At 35.4% G+C, this 18,178-nt stretch overlaps 1 protein-coding gene across 3 annotated transcripts; it reads left to right on the forward strand.

The window, feature by feature from the left end:
• The first annotated feature begins 10,023 nt into the window (after window positions 1–10,023).
• LOC108222969 (UBP1-associated protein 2A) lies at window positions 10,024–13,520 on the forward strand. 3 transcript variants are annotated; one of them, XM_017396970.2, is made up of 3 exons: window positions 10,024–11,551; window positions 12,383–12,408; window positions 12,641–12,947. In XM_017396970.2, the coding sequence occupies exon 1, from the start codon at window positions 10,129–10,131 to the stop codon at window positions 11,545–11,547; it is 1,419 nt and encodes a 472-aa protein (XP_017252459.1). In that variant the 5' UTR covers window positions 10,024–10,128; the 3' UTR covers window positions 11,548–11,551; window positions 12,383–12,408; window positions 12,641–12,947. The 3 variants fall into 3 exon arrangements, with proteins under 3 accessions (XP_017252459.1, XP_017252460.1, XP_017252462.1); XM_017396973.2 differs by lacking the exon at window positions 12,641–12,947 and adding an exon at window positions 13,201–13,520 and having other exon boundaries at window positions 10,036–11,551; XM_017396971.2 differs by lacking the exon at window positions 12,383–12,408.
• The last annotated feature ends 4,658 nt before the right edge of the window (window positions 13,521–18,178 follow it).

The raw sequence follows: 18,178 nt of genomic DNA on the forward strand, positions 1-18,178 counted from the left end.
TCGGTCTCCTCACTACCAATTGTGGCCACAGCTAATTACACGCAACGACAACCACGATCTGGACGGCGCGACAATTATGGAAACTCCAACTTCAAATCTGCCCGCAATCAGTGGTCCACCGGATCTGCCCGCAATCAGTGGTCTCTTGGTTCAAATTCTAATGGTGGTAATCGTGACAATCGTAACAAGCTTTATTGTCAATATTGTCATTTTGCAGGTCATGAAGCGAAAGAATGTAGAAAACTTGCGCGGTTCCTTAAAGAAAATCAAGTTACTACAGAAAGTTCAATGACCCAAAACAAATTCTCTCCCACTGCTAATGTCACTACTTCACCTTACATGTTTGATTCTGGTGCTTCTCATCATGTTGATCCCAATCGTGCGTCCTTCCACTCCATATCTGAATACGGAGGTCCAGATGAAATTGTCCTTGGAAATGGTAACACTCTTTCCATCACTCATATTGGTCAAACATATCTGCAAACACCAAATGGTTCACTTTCTTTAAAAGATGTCTTATGTGTTCCTCATTTCAAAAACAAGTTAATTTCAGTTGCAAAACTATGCAAAACTAATCAGGTTTCTGTGGAATTTTTTCCAACTCATTTCTTTGTCAAGGATCTTCGCACGGGGGCACGTCTAATGCGGGGGGAGAACTACCTTGATGTTTATTATGCAAATCTGCCTTCTTCACCTCAAATAAATGCGGTCTCAACCACATCACCTCTCGATTGGCATCATAAACTTGGGCACCCTTCAGTTCGAATCCTCAAAAAGATAGCCAAATGTTTAGGTCTACAATTTAATCTTTCAAACTTTCATTGTAATTCGTGTTCCATCAATAAATGTCACAAAGATCCTTTTGGTGTGAATTCTTTTACCACCACAAAACCATTGCAACTAATCTATTCGGATGTTTGGGGACCTGTAGAAAAATCAATTGATGGTTTCACCTATTATGTAATTTTTGTAGACTATCACACCAAATACATTTGGTTTTATCCAATGAAACACAAATCTGATGTTTCCGTCTTATTTCCTAAATTCAAGTTGCTAGTAGAAAAATTCTTTCAAACACCAGTAATCTCTCTTTTCACCGACAATGGTGGAGAATATGTCGGTCTCACTCCTTTTCTACAATCTCAAGGCATCTCTCATTTCACTACTCCCCCGCATACTCCAGAACAGAATGGCGTAGCCGAACGTCGTCACCGTCACATTGTGGAGACCGGTCTAGCACTTATTCATTTTGCCCATTTGCCTCTCTCCTTTTGGACACACGCTTTCCAAACCGCGGTGTATCTCATAAATCGTCTCCCTACTCCAATCCTAAATTTTCAATGCCCATATTCCTTACTTTACAAAACAGACCCAACTTACAGTAAATTCAAACCTTTCGGATGCTTATGCTACCCGTGGCTTCGGCCATATGCAAAATCTAAACTTCACCCTCGTTCCGAACCATGTCTGTTCCTAGGATACTCGCCATCCAAGTCGGCTTATAAATGTTATGATTACAAAAGTCGACGCTTGTATCACTCCCGTCACGTGGAATTCATTGAGTCTGCCTTTCCACTAAAACCTTCCATCAACTCTCCAACAAAACCTCTCGTCCATACCACTGTTGATGATTTTCTCGGTTTGACAAAAACCTACTCATCCACTACTGTCTCAAACACCCCTGTCACATCGACGGTACCCTGTACATCACCAGTTTTATCCCCACATTACACACATATTCCTACTGTCCCACCTATATATCACCAGCCACCTCACACTCCTACTGGCCACACAACAGCCCACTCAGACAATACAGCCACACCAACCCCCTCACATACCTCTATCTCTACCTCTCCCGACGACGTCCAACCTAACATACCATCTTCTACACCCGACTTTACTCCTGTTTCTCCTTCGACATCCACAACCTCTACTAATGAACCCATCATCCACAACACCGCTCCCACACCCTCCTCTCTACCTCCTCGCACTCGCATAGCAAACCCGAAGTACTACAACTCAGCCTTTGTCAACCACACCACTACCCATTCCATTCCTTCCACAATTGAACCATCCACCCATCACCAAGCCCTGAAAGACCCAGACTGGCGGAAAGCTATGGATAATGAGTTCAATGCTTTACTAGCTAATGGAACTTGGGAACTTGTTCCGCCCTCCCAACACAAAGCCATCGGTTGCAAATGGGTGTTCCGTGTGAAACGACGTCCTGATGGGTCCATTGACAAATATAAAGCCCGCCTCGTTGCCAAAGGTTTTCTTCAAGAATATGGTAAGGACTATTTTGAAACATTTAGTCCCGTTGCTAAACCTGTTACAATACGTACTGTTCTTACCATTGCATTGTCTCAAAATTGGCCTATTCGGCAAATTGATGTTAACAATGCTTTCTTGCATGGCACCTTACATGAGAATGTTTACATGACTCAACCTCCGGGTTATGTCAATCCGGACTTTCCCCATCATCTTTGTCGCTTAAAAAAATCCATCTATGGACTCAGGCAAGCTTCACGTGATTGGTACCTGGAGCTCACTTCCTTTCTTATTGAACTTGGCTTCCACAAGTCCTTAGCCGATCCATCTATGTTCTACTATAAAAGGGATGGTATTATCTCATATATTTTGGTTTATGTTGATGACATTGTCTTAACAGGTAGCGATGATGCTTTTGTTCAACATATCATTAGTGCTTTATCTAAAAAGTTCTCAATCAAAGATCTGGGTATGTTGCACCATTTTCTTGGCATTGAGGTTATCTCTACCACCAAAGGTTTATTTTTATCTCAGCATGCTCACATTCAAAATATTCTCACCAAGTTTAAAATGGATGGTGCTAAACCAGTTGCCACACCCCTCAACTCTTCTGAACCGCTGTCCCCAGTTGATGGTTCACCTTGTGTCGATCCAACCCCATACCGCCAATTGGTGGGTTCTTTACAATATCTTGCCTTCACTCGCCCGGATGTATCTTTTGCCGTCAACAAACTGTCCCAATACATGCATGCTCCCACTCAACTACATTGGCAAGCCTTAAAACGAGTTCTTCGCTATCTCAAAGGCACCATTCATCATGGTTTATTCCTGAACCGTGCCTCGCCAATCACTCTAACAGCATTCACAGATTCTGACTGGGGTGGAATTACTGATGGGGGTCGTTCCACAACTGCCTACATCATCTATCTTGGGTCCAACATCATCTCCTGGCGCTCGTCGCGTCAAAAATCTGTTTCTAGATCTTCCACAGAAGCGGAATATAAAGCATTAGCCAACGGTGCAGCTGAACTATCTTGGGTCCAGAATCTCTTATTGGAACTTGGTTTACATATACCAAAACCCCCTACATTACTGTGTGACAATGCCGGTGCTACTTATCTATGTGCCAACTGATAAGTGGTATTTATACACACTTATAGGCCTTCATTTCCACTTAAATTGGTTGGTTGTACTTAAGTGATTAGTGTCTTTTGATGTGTTTTTAGTGTTTTTCTGTGCAGGTCACGAGTTGAGGTGATGAAGTGATTTTCTATCATTTTAGGTTGGTTTTGGTGCATTATTTGCAAGAATAGAGAATTGTGGATTCATTACGACTTGGGATTTTGTGGGTACATCTTCTACAAACCCTCACGAGAGCACACTCGTCCACTAGAGCTATCTAGGGGTTTAAAGGGCTTGTTGCATATGCTAAATGCAACCGTGATCACCTACGGAAGTGGTACTAGAGCGAGGAAGGACATGCACGCGAGAACGAGCTGAAAACGAAGAAACAGAGCTGCCAAGGCAGACAGTAGCGCGCCCGCGCTACCTTCTGCTGCCACTAGCGCGCCTGCGCTAGTTTAGCGCGGCCGCGCCCAGCAGAAGTGCCCCGGGCCGATTTTTACAGCTTATCTGACGGATTTTCGCAGCGGTCGAGGCCCGGTTGACTTGGTCAATGTAATTTAATTTCTCGTGTGTAAAAACCCTAGCCTCGAAGAAGTAGTTAGAGTAGAGAACAATATCATAGTTTCAGTTTAATCAGTCAAGCACATTATCAGTTTGTATTAGATCGTTCTTCGCGAGGAAGTGACAGTGTCAAGCGAGATCGTGAACATCAAATCTGTAACGTGTGATCTTTATTATTAATTCAAGCATCTTTATTCCGTTTAATTCTTGTCTTTTATTTATCATGCTTTCATTAGAACCCACGATGTCGATTAGTTCGATTATGAACTAACCGCCTTCATGGGATTTTAATGGATTTATCGATGTAGTCTAGTAACGAATATTAATTACTCGATTTTGTGACGTACGTTGAGTTCTTTGCATGAGCCGTGCTTATTCTTCTTAGGAGCGTAGCTAACTTCTAAGTTGTTTGTTAATTCTTTCTGAAGCGAGAGTGGATGATTGAATTTAGAACTATGCCATGTAAACATAGGATTATGTGAATGAAACATAATTTGTGGTAGACTTGAACTATTTTTATCACCCTGTGTAATCACGATAGACGACTTGCTATTAAACCTCTCTGCTTACACTACCGCTATAGAGATATAGGGTCTGAGCTTTGTTGGTGTCCATGAGATTTCTATCTTTATTGTGGATTTTGATTGGTATGATATGTGTGCAACGAGAGTTGGCATGTATTACTTTCGTGTTGTCTGATTAGGATCAACAGTCACATGTTAATCAGTAATTTCAATTCTAGATGAATTCGATAATGAAGTTAGAATCCCATGTGTTTTCCTATTCTGAATTTGATTAGTAATTTTAGTTATTAGTATAAAAGAAACCATCTTTGTTAATTGTCTTGGCAGTGATAATTGATCATACATTGTTGCATAGGTGCGTATTCTTAATTCACCAGTCTCTGTGGGATCGAACTTAATATATTACTTGTGATCACGTGCGCTTGCGTGTAGATTTTTGCGAACACCAACCCAGTTTACCACTCACGCATGAAACATGTGGCACTTGACTACCATTTTGTTCGAGAAAAAATCGCCAATGGTTCATTAAAGGTCCTTCACATACACTCGGCAGATCAACTTGCCGACATGCTCACCAAACCATTGGGACGGGGTCCTTTTCAGAACTTACGGTCCAAGATTGGAGTCTCCGATGGATCCTCCATCTTGCGGGGGCATATTAAAGACAAGATTACATAATATTCTCCCGTCATTATGTGATTTATTTTGTAACAGTCTGTAATGATTCTCATGCTTAGACTTAGCCTTATTCTTTGCCTTTGTATTCTCCTTTCCATTCATTGATGTTGTAAAGCTTAGTACAGGCTATTTAAAGCCATTGTAATTATGTATTGTATCATTCTGCTTCTTCAATATTAACCAACCTTTATACAGACATGAGCATATTCCTCCTCTCTCGAGTTAAAATCAAGACCTACAGCTTGCCAGCACTCTTTAGCATACTGGCAGTCAATGAACAGATGATTCATGTGTTCTACGTCCCCCTCACACGATGAACATCTAAGTGGGACTATCACACCTCGACCCCTGAGCAGATGTCTAACTGGTAGCGTATTCCGGCAGAATCTCCACAGAAACACCTTGATTTTGTGAGGAACCTACAGGCGCCATATTTTGTTCCAACCATTAGATTGGTGAGCACCTTCTTGCACAGCTTGGTCCTTGCACCATTGTAAATACCCTGATTTCACCGTGTACTGGCCATTGCTAGAATGAACCCAGGCAATCCTGTCTTTAGTACATCTCTGTGGAATACGGGTGTTCAGAATGGCTTCAGCATCGTCAACATTAAAATTAAGTCTCACTTTTGCTTCATCCCAGACCTTGTCATTTCCTAAAAAAATTCACAGACTTTCCGTAGAGCCAACTGGTTTGTCATATCTGAGCTATCAACACAGTATCCTTCCTTTGCTTTTAACCATCTGTCTTTGTCAATGTTAATGGTTTTACCATCACCTAGAACCCATCTCAACCTTTTCTTTATTTCTTCCTTAGCTTGCCAAATACCAGACCATGTGAAGCTAGCACCTCCAGTTCTTTGGGCTTGCAGAAAATGACAATTTGGGTAGTATCTCGCCTTCAAAACTCTAGTAACTAGAGCAGTTGGTCTGTTTAACAAGCTCCAGCATTGCTTACCTAGAAGAGCTAGATTAAACCCTTGTATGTCTCGGAATCCCAACCCACCATACCATGCTTTTACTTTCCGATTTCTGTCTTGAATGGGAACGAGCTGCGAAAATTCAAAGAATTCATCTTCAAGAAAAACACATATTATAATATATTTTAAATGATAACTTTTTAATAACATTAAATAGTAATCATGTTGCATAAATTTCTTATACTTTTATACAATATTTAAGTACCAAATCAAATTAATACTTATTTGCTGAAAAAAAAAAGAGAAGTCTAAATTTAATATAATCAAATTGCAGTCAAATATAAAACAATTTAACCAATAAAATGAAGTAAATTGTTTAAATTTATAAATATATACAAGTATAATATATTTATCATTTTTTATAATATTATATATAAATATTATAGCCACATTATATATGAAAACGAGGACATGTCAGGTTTTAAAGACCCTAATTCTTGAAAGTTGAAACCATCCCGAGTTCCTTGTCTGTTCACACACATTCATGTTGTTGAGATCAATTGGACGGCTGGACTCTGGACGCTGGATAATATTGGAGTTTTATTGTTTGTTCCATTGTGTTGTTAAACGGGCTTGACTGTTATCATTTTCAATCCAAATTTAATTAGTGGGCTTGAGGTTTTTGTAAAGGACTGATCAAGCCACTGTGTTATTCAGGCCCAGTTTCAACGTTAGCTAGCCTTTTTAGCTAAGCAATTGCAACTTTTAGGAAAACAGCCCTTACAAATTCGTCATCTTATTTCTTTTCCCTGTACACGTATTTATATGATTTTATCTAAAAAAATAGTACACGCAAATCTGTTTATTTAAAGAAGGATCCATATATTAAATTCGTGTTGCGTATATTATTAACATCCAAATCTCTATCTACCTTTATTCTCTATTCTACGTGTTTATTTAAAAATATGATAATATAAATATATTAGCTGATAATATATAGCTGTTTGGCTTATAAAATGAATTAAATCATAATTAATATAGATTATATAAAATTACAAAGTATCAATATATATATATAAAGGAGCATGCGAGCGTCTCTAGGATCGTTCGATTCAGTCTTCTAAATTTTCTTGAATTTCGGAGAGAAAATATAATTATAATTCAAAAAATCAGGTCCAAGAATTCTAAAATAATTCTTTTCTTATTTAATTCTAAAGATGATACAGTTCTTTTCTTATTTGGTATTTCTTATTAAATTCTAAAGATGATACTATAGTATTTCTTATAGAATTCTAACGATGATACAATTCTTTTCTTATTTAGTAATCCTAAAAGAAATAGGATTATATTTATTCAAACTAATAATAATAGATAAAATACAATTTATATTTAAGTTATGTAAAGTAATATATACAATTCTTATTTTCGATAATATATAATACATTGAAGATATGTTTAACGGAAACACGACTGAAAATAACTTTTATGGAATTATAATATTATTTCGTATCAAAATTTATAAAAAAGATTATTTATTAGTATTGTGTTTAAGGGGAGGACGGCCCAAATTAATTTTTACCTTAATAATAATATTTTTTTATTAGTATTATGTTTGAAGGGAAAGTAGCTAAAACAATATTTTATCTAAATTTATAAAAAATTCATAACGCCGCCGCGAAGCGCGGAGTCTTCTGATTTTTCTTAAATTTCGGATAGAAACTATATAACTATAATTCAAAAAAAATCAAGTTCAAGGATTCTAAAAATTATACAATTATTTTCTGATTAAATTCTAAAGAAGATAGAATTCTTTTCTTATTTGATTTCCACCTTCAATAACACTATTTAAACACAAAATAGTTAATAGTTATTGAATCTGCTCATATTTATTTATCATTGTTTTTGATTAAGCTACTCATATTTTGAGTAACAAAAAACCGAGCTTTAACTGAAAACACGACGTCGCATCCAACATCCAACACAAGGCACAATCTTATCCGAGTCCGAGCTTTAACTGAAATCAGGTTTAAGAATTCTAAAAATAATACAATTTTTTTCTTATTAAATTCTAAAGATGATACAATTCTTTTTTTTTTATTTAGTATTTCTTATTGAATTCTAAAGATGATACAATTCTTTTCTTATTTAGTAATCCTAAAAGAAATAGGATTATATTTATTCAAACTAACAATAATAAATAAAATAAAATTTATATTTAAGATTTGTAAGGTAATATGCACAATTCTTATTTTCGATAAGATACATAGAAGATGTACGTAGTTGAATTTTATATTATAAAATTTTATTTTCGATAATATATATTGAAGAATAATCTAATACTAGGTCCGTAATCAAAACTGTGTTTAAGAGTCTAAATAGTAGTTCGAATCATAAAATTTATTAACTCAGCGTGTCTAGAATTATTGAATTTAGTCTTATAATTTTTTTAATTATATTTCAAATTGAAAATAAAATTTTAACCTAATCATATATTGATTTTATGATAATCAAAATGATTCTTGATTAGTATTGTGTTTGACGGGCACGGGAGGCGGCCCAAACTAATTTTTATCTAAGTAATAATAATTTTTCTATTAGTATTATGTTTGACAGAAAAGTGGCTAAAATAATTTTTTATCTATGTTATAATATATTTTTTGTTAAAACAGGACCACAGTTCAAAATAATCTTTGTCCAATTATAATCCTCTCAACAACAACTTTCACGTCTTCTCGAACTTAGAGGGTGGGATTGTATCATCATTTTTAATGATCTTTAAAATCTAGGTGTATTCAATTAAGATTTTTAAATACTCTTTAAAAGTAAGTAGGTATTGTATGAGGATTTTTAAAAAGTCTTTCAAAATTTGAGGTATTGAATTACAACTTTTAAAGAGTTATTAAAATTCAGTTATTATTCAATATATCAATGATTTTGGTGGAAAAATATAATTGATAGACTTTTAATGACTTTTTATGAAAAATTGTATATATTTTTTGATGAAATTGTGAGGCCATTATTGAAAAGATTTGACATGACTTTGTATTCTCCCAATTAACCAGTTGCTAGAGCTACAGCTTATCACTTCCGGTTCTTCTATGCCACAAGTTTTCTATCAGTATTATGTTCGACGGGAAAGTGGCTAAAATAATTTTTTATCTATGTTATAATATATTTTTTTTGTTAAAACGTGTACACGGTTTTAAATAATTTTTATCCAATTATAATTTTTAATTTTACCATAATTAAAATAATTTTTATCAGTATTGTTTTTGACAGTAAGGGGACTCAAACTAATATTTAAATTATAATGTTCTGTTATTAGTATTGTGTTTGACAAGAGAGCGGTTCAAACTAATTTTGATCTAAATTATAATATTTAATTTTATCATAAAAATAATAATTATGGATTAATATTGTCTTTGACGGGAGGGCGGTTCGAACTAATTTTATTATTAGTATTGTGTTTGACAGGATGACCACCTAAACAAATTTTTACACTAATTATAATACTTTTTATTAGTGAGATATTTAACCGGAAGATGACTCAAAATAATTTTTATGTTATTGTAATATTAATTCGTATCAAAATTTATACAAAATTTATAACGCCGCCGCGAAGCGCGGCTTTTTTCACTAGTTATATATTATAAATTAGTATTATCTCTATCACACTCAACTGTTTCTTTGGGAGAACGAAATCCGACACAAATTTTAAAACTCTCAAAAAGTATATTTTAATAATTTAATTTGTCTGAATAAAGATTCAATATATAATTTTATACACTGTAAAAGAATTTTAAAAATGTATCTGTATTTTATATCAAAAAAATTCAAAAACTGAGATAGAGCAAGAGTAATTAGTAATTTACCGTTTCACCTTAAAGGGAAAAAAAGAAAAAAAAAAGGGTAAAACAAAAAAAAAAACAAGCTTACGCGTACATACATCATCTCTATTCTCATATACCATTATCATCTGGACTAATCCAATCCAATCTTCTAAACCCTAGCCTCCACATCTTCTTTCTCAACCAAATCTCCGTCTTCTCCATGGCCAAGAAACGAAAGGTCCGCTCCACCCCCGCTGCTCAACAACCAATCAAAACCGAGCACGTGGAGGAACAGCCACAATCAAGCGAGCAATTGGAGCCCCAGCCAATTGAAGATCCCCAAATCGAACAACACGAAGAAGAGATCGAAGAAGAACAAGAAGAAGAGATCGAAGAAGAACAAGTGGAGGAAGATCCACAGGAGAATCAAGACGACGGTGAAGCCGACGCCGATGAAGATGATGAAGACAAGGATGTGAAAGACAAGGGTGTGATTAACGGCTCTGATGTGAAAACGGAACAGGAGGATGACGTGGGGCCGGATGAGCAGGAACCGGTGGAGAAGTTAATTGAACCGTTTTCGAAAGAACAGCTGGCGGTGTTAGTTAGAGAAGCGGTTGAGAAGCATCCCGACTTTATCGAGAATGTGCAGAGGCTTGCTGACGCGGATCCAGCTCACCGGAAGATCTTTGTGCACGGATTGGGGTGGGATACGAATGCGGAGACGCTGATTTCGGAGTTTTCGAAGTACGGAGAGGTGGAGGATTGTAAGGCGGTTACGGATAAGGTGTCGGGGAAGTCGAAGGGGTACGGGTTTATTTTGTTTAAGCATAGGGGTGGGGCGCAGAAGGCTTTGAAGGAGCCACAGAAGAAGATTGGGAATAGGGTTACGTCGTGTCAGTTGGCGTCGGCTGGGCCTGTGCCTGCGCCTGCGCCTGCTCCTGTTGCGGCGCCTGTGAGTGAGTACACGCAGAGGAAGATTTTTGTGAGTAATGTGTCTGCGGATATTGAGCCGGGGAAGTTGGTTGAGTTTTTTAGTAAGTTTGGGGAGATTGAGGATGGGCCGTTGGGGTTGGATAAGCAGACAGGGAAGCCTAAGGGGTTTGCGTTGTTTGTGTATAAGAGTATTGAGAGTGCCAAGAAGGCGCTGGAGGAGCCGCATAAGACGTTTGAGGGGCATACATTGCATTGTCAGAGGGCTATTGATGGGCCTAAACCCGGGAAAGGAGGGTTTCATCAGCAGCATCAGCCACAGCAACATCATCACCAGGGTGGTTATCATCATGTGGCTAAGAAGGGGAGGTATTCGACTGGTGGTGGTGGGCATTTGATGGCGCCTTCGGGTCCTAGTGTTGGGTATAATCCGGGTGTGGCGCCTGCTGGAGCGCTCACACCTGCTTTGGGGCAGGCTTTAACTGCTCTGCTTGCTACTCAGGGTGCTGGTTTGGGGAATCTGCTTGGAGGCTTAGGTGGAGCAGTTAACCAGGGTATGCCGGGGATGAATAATGTTGGTTATGGAAATCAAGGTGGGTATGGAGCTCAGCATGGAATGCAAGGAGGGTACCAGAACCCGCAGATGGGTCCGGGCAGCAGTCGACCTCAGCAGGGTGGTGGATCCTATATGGGTCACGGTCATTAGAAAGGTACAGCTGTTAATTTGTGGATTGTGATTACATAGTTGCTTTTATCTGGCTACTTGTGCAATTTTATGAAGAAATCAATTAAACAAGGTATTAAGGTTTGCACACTTTTGGTACTTGGTAGATGTATATGCACATTACCCGCATAAGATGTACTTGTTCTTTAGATATTAATTAGATCATGAATACCTATTATAACTGGAGGACTACAATTAGAGGTTAATAACAGTATGAATATAGTGGGAAATTGAATTCAAATATTGCTGATCCATTAAGTACTCAACACTCCTCATTAGCTCCAATTTCTCTTTTCAGCTCTTGGCCTTCCTTTTTCTTCATTTTTTTAATATGTTGTTGCCATATTAATTGATAGTATATATTTGATGAGTTTCTTGTTGTGTGGGAGTGTACTCCAGTTATTTGACAAGGGTACTCTGGTCTTTCTATGTGACGTGCGTTAACAATAGCATTTTGCAGAGAATAACCAACTATTTAGTTGCTAATGCTTTAGCCATAGTCTCATAGTTAACTTTTTTTATTTTTTCAAATGTGAAAAATGTAACTTGTAAGCGAATATCCCTCATACTAATATGACTTCTTTGCATTTAACTTGCTCGATCCTCATCCTGGCCATTATCCTGCAGTTTACTTGTAATGTGATGCAGTTTTAGTCTGAATGCTGCCAAATTTTTTCTGTCATATTGCTTTCTCTTGCAACTGTTATTTGATATATGTTAATTTGTGATTGATTTTGTTACAAGTTTTTTTAATTATTGAATTCCTACATGGGCTATTATTTGTGTTTCAATTAAAACTCCTTTTTTGTTTCACCAGGAAACGACAGATTGTCTTGTGCTGCGGTGAGAATTGCTACATAATTTTTGTGCATCTTCTGCTTCTCTCTGTTTTACCCCTACCCTTGATTCCCTTGACATTGAAAGAAAATATTTCGTTTTAGTGTTGAGTAGATAACATATTTTACAACTGTTTTTGTGATTTAAACTAACTGAGCTTTTTGGCTTATGTTTTCATGTGTTCTACTTGAAATTATTGGATTTGAAATAAAGCTGTTTTTGCAAATTCGTTGTGCAGATTGCTTCATATTATGCATCTGTGTTTTTCTTTTGGAATCTGGTGAATCTTCTGAAGTTCCGAGCATCATGCAAATGACGTCTTCATATTTCTAGCAAAAAGTTAGTGTTTGCCAAAAGACGAGAATCTTAAACTTGTATTTCGTTTTTATTCAGTACTTTGGTCTTTTTCAAATACTTTTAAAACGATGTAATTCCATTCTCGTACTTTGTTTCCTAAAAATCTCTGAGAGCATGTGGATGTTCCTACAGAGAAGTCATAACTTTTAACTTTCTAGTCCTTAATCAGATATGTTCTTATTATTAAATCATCTACTTACTGTGCTTTTTTATCATTCCCTGTCTTGTGCAAGTGCATCCTCCTGGTATTATATTGTTAGATTATACCTTTTTTTCCAGAAAACTTCATCACTAAAACATATTAAGTTTATCATTTTGCTTCTATCTGCATATGATTTTTTTTTTCCCTTTTGGCATCTGCATTTGTTGTCAAATTTATTTCATGTGTTGGTTATATTCATGTGCCACCGCAGTTATATTGCCTTAATACAATTATTGCAGGGTAAGAAGTCCCATTCCTACGCAGGTGATCTCTTTTGTTACCTTGTATGAGTTTTGTGACTGCATGCTTCTCGAAAGATATATTTTCTTTTTCGGGCAAATTTATTTTATATTACAAAAAAATAGATAATGATGACTGCACTGGGCGACCATTTCAAGTTAGTTCCACAGAGTTCATCTCTTTTATGACTAGTTATCAATTCCTCAAAAACCAGGGGTACTTTGATACTGTTACTTATAAATATTAGATTTTCAAGTGTGAAGTATTTATTAATATCTACTTTGATCGGTGGTAAATATCATGATTTTGACCGTGGTGATGAGGTTTTGCATCTAATATTTACTTACCTGAGGGGTGGTTTTTTACTTTTTGTCCTTTTAATTAATTTTTACCTCAATGTGAGAGTGAGAGATGTGTATGGTATGAAAAGCCTGACATATGAACCTGAAGTTGAAAGAATCCGTGGTAGGATGCAAGACTATGGTCTCCAAGATTTAGTAATTGAGAAGCAACTTCTCAGGCATACAAAGGTAATGTTTTCTTTCTGAGCTGTGGTGGGTTGGAATTGAAATTAAATGTTTGTTAGAAAATCAGAAGCTCCTTGGTTGACAGTTTGTTTTGTAATACTTGTCAAGAATGTCAAAGTGCTACATTGGACTGCTAGTATTGAGAGAGTTGTTGTCTTGTTGATGCTTTGGTAAACCTCCACTAAGACTCTAAGAGTGCTTTCAAGAAATGTATTGACAACTAGAAAAATCTGTTCGAATTATGTCATTATACAGTTGAACCTTGATTACTAAAAGTAATGATCGATAAAGTAATATACCTACTAAAGTATTTTTTATTTTTTTTCCTGCTTCCAACATAATGTAGATAGTGTTTTTTCACCCTCGATAAAAAGTAATAAACTCGATCAGGTAATATATTTTGTTGGTCATAACATTATCATTACTAAGAGGTTTAACTGTAGTAATAAGCCATTGTTAAAAGTTTGATAGAAATGGCGGAATGTCCACATATCTGACTGGATAATGTCGATTATGGTAAGCTGGTAAGAATCTTTTTGGCGGAAATGATAGAATGTCGACTTATTATAGTTTTTTCAGAAAGGCACACATCCACCTGACTATTAAAGGAAACAGGGCAAGGAGCAAGTCATCTTTAGGTCCAGTTAATATGTGGTTTATATATTTGATTTCCATGCAATTTATTTAATGGTTTATGCTTCAGCCCAAAAGTGTATGGTTTTCTGTATTATCACAAAGTTTAAATGTTTATATGTATATCTTGACCAGGATTAATATTGTGCCAGCTACTTTTCAATGATGTCCAAGATAGTGTCTGTGTCTATCTTGGGTTGTAGTATTGGTGACGGTTAATGGTATTATATAACTGTCACTGTTCCTTTAGCTTTGTTGGTGACAGGGAAAGTTGAATTTCTGGTAGCTCTCCTAATTCATCATATCTGGCTGCATTTCTCCGGGGTCATGGTGCTGAGAAAGTTGTGTATGAAAAGCTTTGTTTGGGCTGGTAATATATGATGGTATAAATACAGTTCTCTTTTGGGTGTGTGCCTTGCATTCTCCTACTAATGATTGCACAATTCCTGATCCTATAGTATAAAAATATTTAAAAACACATACTCCCGAGAGATCTCAGTACAGCCCGAGGTAGGGCTGTAAACGAACCGAGCTGTTCGCGAACAAGTTCGGCTCGACTCGTTTAAAGCTCGACTCGGTTCGACTCGGTTCATTATTGAGCTCGAGTTCGAACAAAAAAATTTGATCGTTAAGAAACTCGAGTCGAGTTGAGTTTTACTAGTGTTCGACTCGTAATCGACTCGAGCTCGACTCGACTCGTTTTATAATTTTTAATGTGTAAAAAAATATGGATAATGAAATGTATTTTTTTTTTCATTTTTGATATTTTTCTAATATCATTAAAATAACTAGATTTTAACATCCTTACGGTTAAATTGTCAATAATTTTTTTGAGAAAAAAATATAACATCAATTCAAGACCAGACATATATACTAGTTATTTCACTAGTTGATTATTAAAATTTCACATTAAAGATATTTTTTGTTTTGTGATATTCTTGTAAAATCATTAAAATAAGAATATCCAAACATTTGTGTGGTTGAATCTTCAAGAAATATTTTAAAAACCTTTTTAATATTAATTATTTTTAAAAAAAAAATCAAATTTTAGCGAACGGCTCGACTCGAATTGTTCGCGACCAGCTCGAGCTCGGCTTGATTCCTAACGAACTCGAGTTCGAACAACAAAAAATGATTGTTTATTTTATCGATCAAGCTCGACTCGTTTAGCAAAAACTCGAACTCGACTAGCAAAAACTCGACTCGGTTCATTTACAGCCTCGGTTCATTTACAGCCCTAGCCTGAGGCAAATGAAACAAATGTGTATCAACGTCTGATATTTTGAATATAGAAGATATAACGAAGATAGAAACAAGTTCGGCGATTGTGATATATTGTCATACTTATCTTTCAAGAAATAAGTCACTTATTTCAGTAAAAGTGTTTAAATGTTTGTTTTATTTAAAAGAACGATTTATTTTTGCAAAAAACAAATATTATATTCTTATCAAATGGTCCTCAATCTCTTTTAGATCTCTATTGTGGTTTTCAAAGAGTGAAATTGACTAAATTTTAAAAATTGGCCGTATTTGGAAGTGTCAGAGGTTTGAGATAAAATTAGAGGTATGAGCTCACAAAGCAATGAGATTAGAGATTTTAGTATGTGTCATAAAAAATTAATTAAACAGCTATTTATTAAACAGTTTTATAAAAAATTGATAGTTCCACTATAAACTTTTTTTGTCAGACAAGTTCCACTATAAACTACGAAATCGGTTGGGTAAACTTAAAATGAGTGTATTTTGTTTAAAATAAAAAAATAAAATACAAATCAAAATTAAGTTAAGACTTATAAGTGATTAAAGTATTTGAAAAAAAAGAGTAAAAGTCATGAACTAAAAGCCAGTATTCTTAAGTTTTTCTAAATATTTTTTGTTTTTTACGCAAACGATATAAATAAGTATTTCTAATTTATAAACTCAAAAGCCAGAATTTTAAGCGTAGCCAAACACAACATGTAATTGCTACCATTGTCATAGCCTTAGAACAAGTCCAACAGTTGTCCTATTTAGTATCCTAACTTGTAATATAGGGCATTTGATAAAAAGAATTGCTCCAACAATGTCCTAGTGATGCCTTAGAGCAAGTCCAACAGTGTCCTAGTTGGAGCCCTAAATATAATATAAAAAATTATGTCCTAGTAGTTTAGGACATATTCTACTAGCTTCAACTCCAACAATGTGCCTTATTATCACTATATGTTTAATATTTTACTATTAAAAGTTCACTTTCATCATTAAAACATAATATAAAATAGAGAGAGAAAGGAAGTGTTAGTAAAAATTTATTATAAAATATGGGATAGGGCAAGGAGAGAGAGTGCCTCAAAAATAGGGCTTGAATGGATTGTCCTAGTGATATAGGGCATCACTAGGACATTGTTGGAGCAAGTTTTTTCATCAAATGCCCTATATTATGACTTAGGACAACAAATAGGGCAGCTGTTGGACTTGCTCTTATATCACTAGCACAACTCATTGAAGCCCTATTTTTGAGGCACTCTTTCCTTGCCCTGTCCCATATTTTATAATAAGTTCTTACTAACACTCTCTTTCTCTCTCTATTTTATATTGTGTTTTAATGATGAAAATGAACTTTTAATAATAAAATATTAAATATATAGTGAAAATAAGGCAAGTTGTTGGCGTTGAAATTAGTAGAATATATCCTAAACTACTAAGAAATAATTTTTTAGTTGTTGGCGTTGAAATTAGTAGAATATATCCTAAACTACTAAGAAATAATTTTTTATATTATATTTAAGGTTCTAGTATGACATGCTCTTACGGGTCTTGTTTGGTCCATTGATGTTGTAGCTTTAGGACTTGTTTTGTTAACTGGTTTTGTAGTTACGGAGTTGCGGTAGACTGTAGTAATAAGTGGTGTGTTTTAGGTCACAGTGTTTTCTACTGTTTTGAATTACTATGTTATTTTAAACATGTCTACAGTAGTGTTTTGTCTAGATTTTTAAATATAATTTAAAATTATGGTTGGATACCACCAAATTTTATTGGATAATTTAAAATTTAATTAAAACTAGTGTAAAATATCCGGAATCTCGTGATGGAAGAAAAAATATTCAAAAATGTCAATTGAATACAACCCTAAACATTTTAACTACTCTATGTTACAAAGTTGATCATTTATATTATTATTTTATCTAAAAAATTGGAATTTAATTATGTGTTTCTGTTTTGAAAATAAAAAATATTGTCTTAACTATACATCAAAACACATAAAATTACGTGTCAAAATTCATAATATCAAATATTAAAAAATATAAATTAATTACAATAATATTTTTCCAATTCTTATCACAGGACAATACATTCTCTTCTGCTCGATACAGACCAGAATATTTTAACCCTGTGCTGTGGAGGACAGAGCAGTAGTAGAGTCCAGAGTACGCAGGGGTCCTTCCGAAATTCAACGGTAAAGTAGTCAACAATCAGAATTCAGAAGGTCGCTCAGCAAAAAGATAAAATAAAGCAGAATGTAATTTGTTCTCTTTGCGAGTATATCCGAAGTTTAGAAGTTGAAGAGTCAGAAAGCCATTTGTTTTGTTACTCTATTTAACCTTGTGCTAGCTGGATTATTTTAAGCCGTATTACACGTGAGTGGCAGTTACGGACTTACAGCTTAGGCGTGATTGCAGGGGAACATAGCTTTAAATATTTATTTTTTTGAGGCAACTGTTTTTAATTCGATTATCACCCTCACATTTAAAGCTGCTTATTCCATTTATGTAAATGCCGTTACGCTTTTCAGTGAACCGTTCAAGTTATATACTGTGGAATTTTTGGAAGAAAAGTTTAG

This window comes from Daucus carota, chromosome 5 (genome assembly GCF_001625215.2).
Source record: "Daucus carota subsp. sativus chromosome 5, DH1 v3.0, whole genome shotgun sequence".
Lineage (NCBI taxonomy): Eukaryota > Viridiplantae > Streptophyta > Magnoliopsida > Apiales > Apiaceae > Daucus > Daucus carota.

Excerpts from the sequence above, each read along its gene's own strand:
- LOC108222969 (XM_017396970.2), top strand. The coding sequence starts at position 10,129 with ATGGCCAAGAAACGAAAGGTCCGCTCCACCCCCGCTGCTCAACAACCA.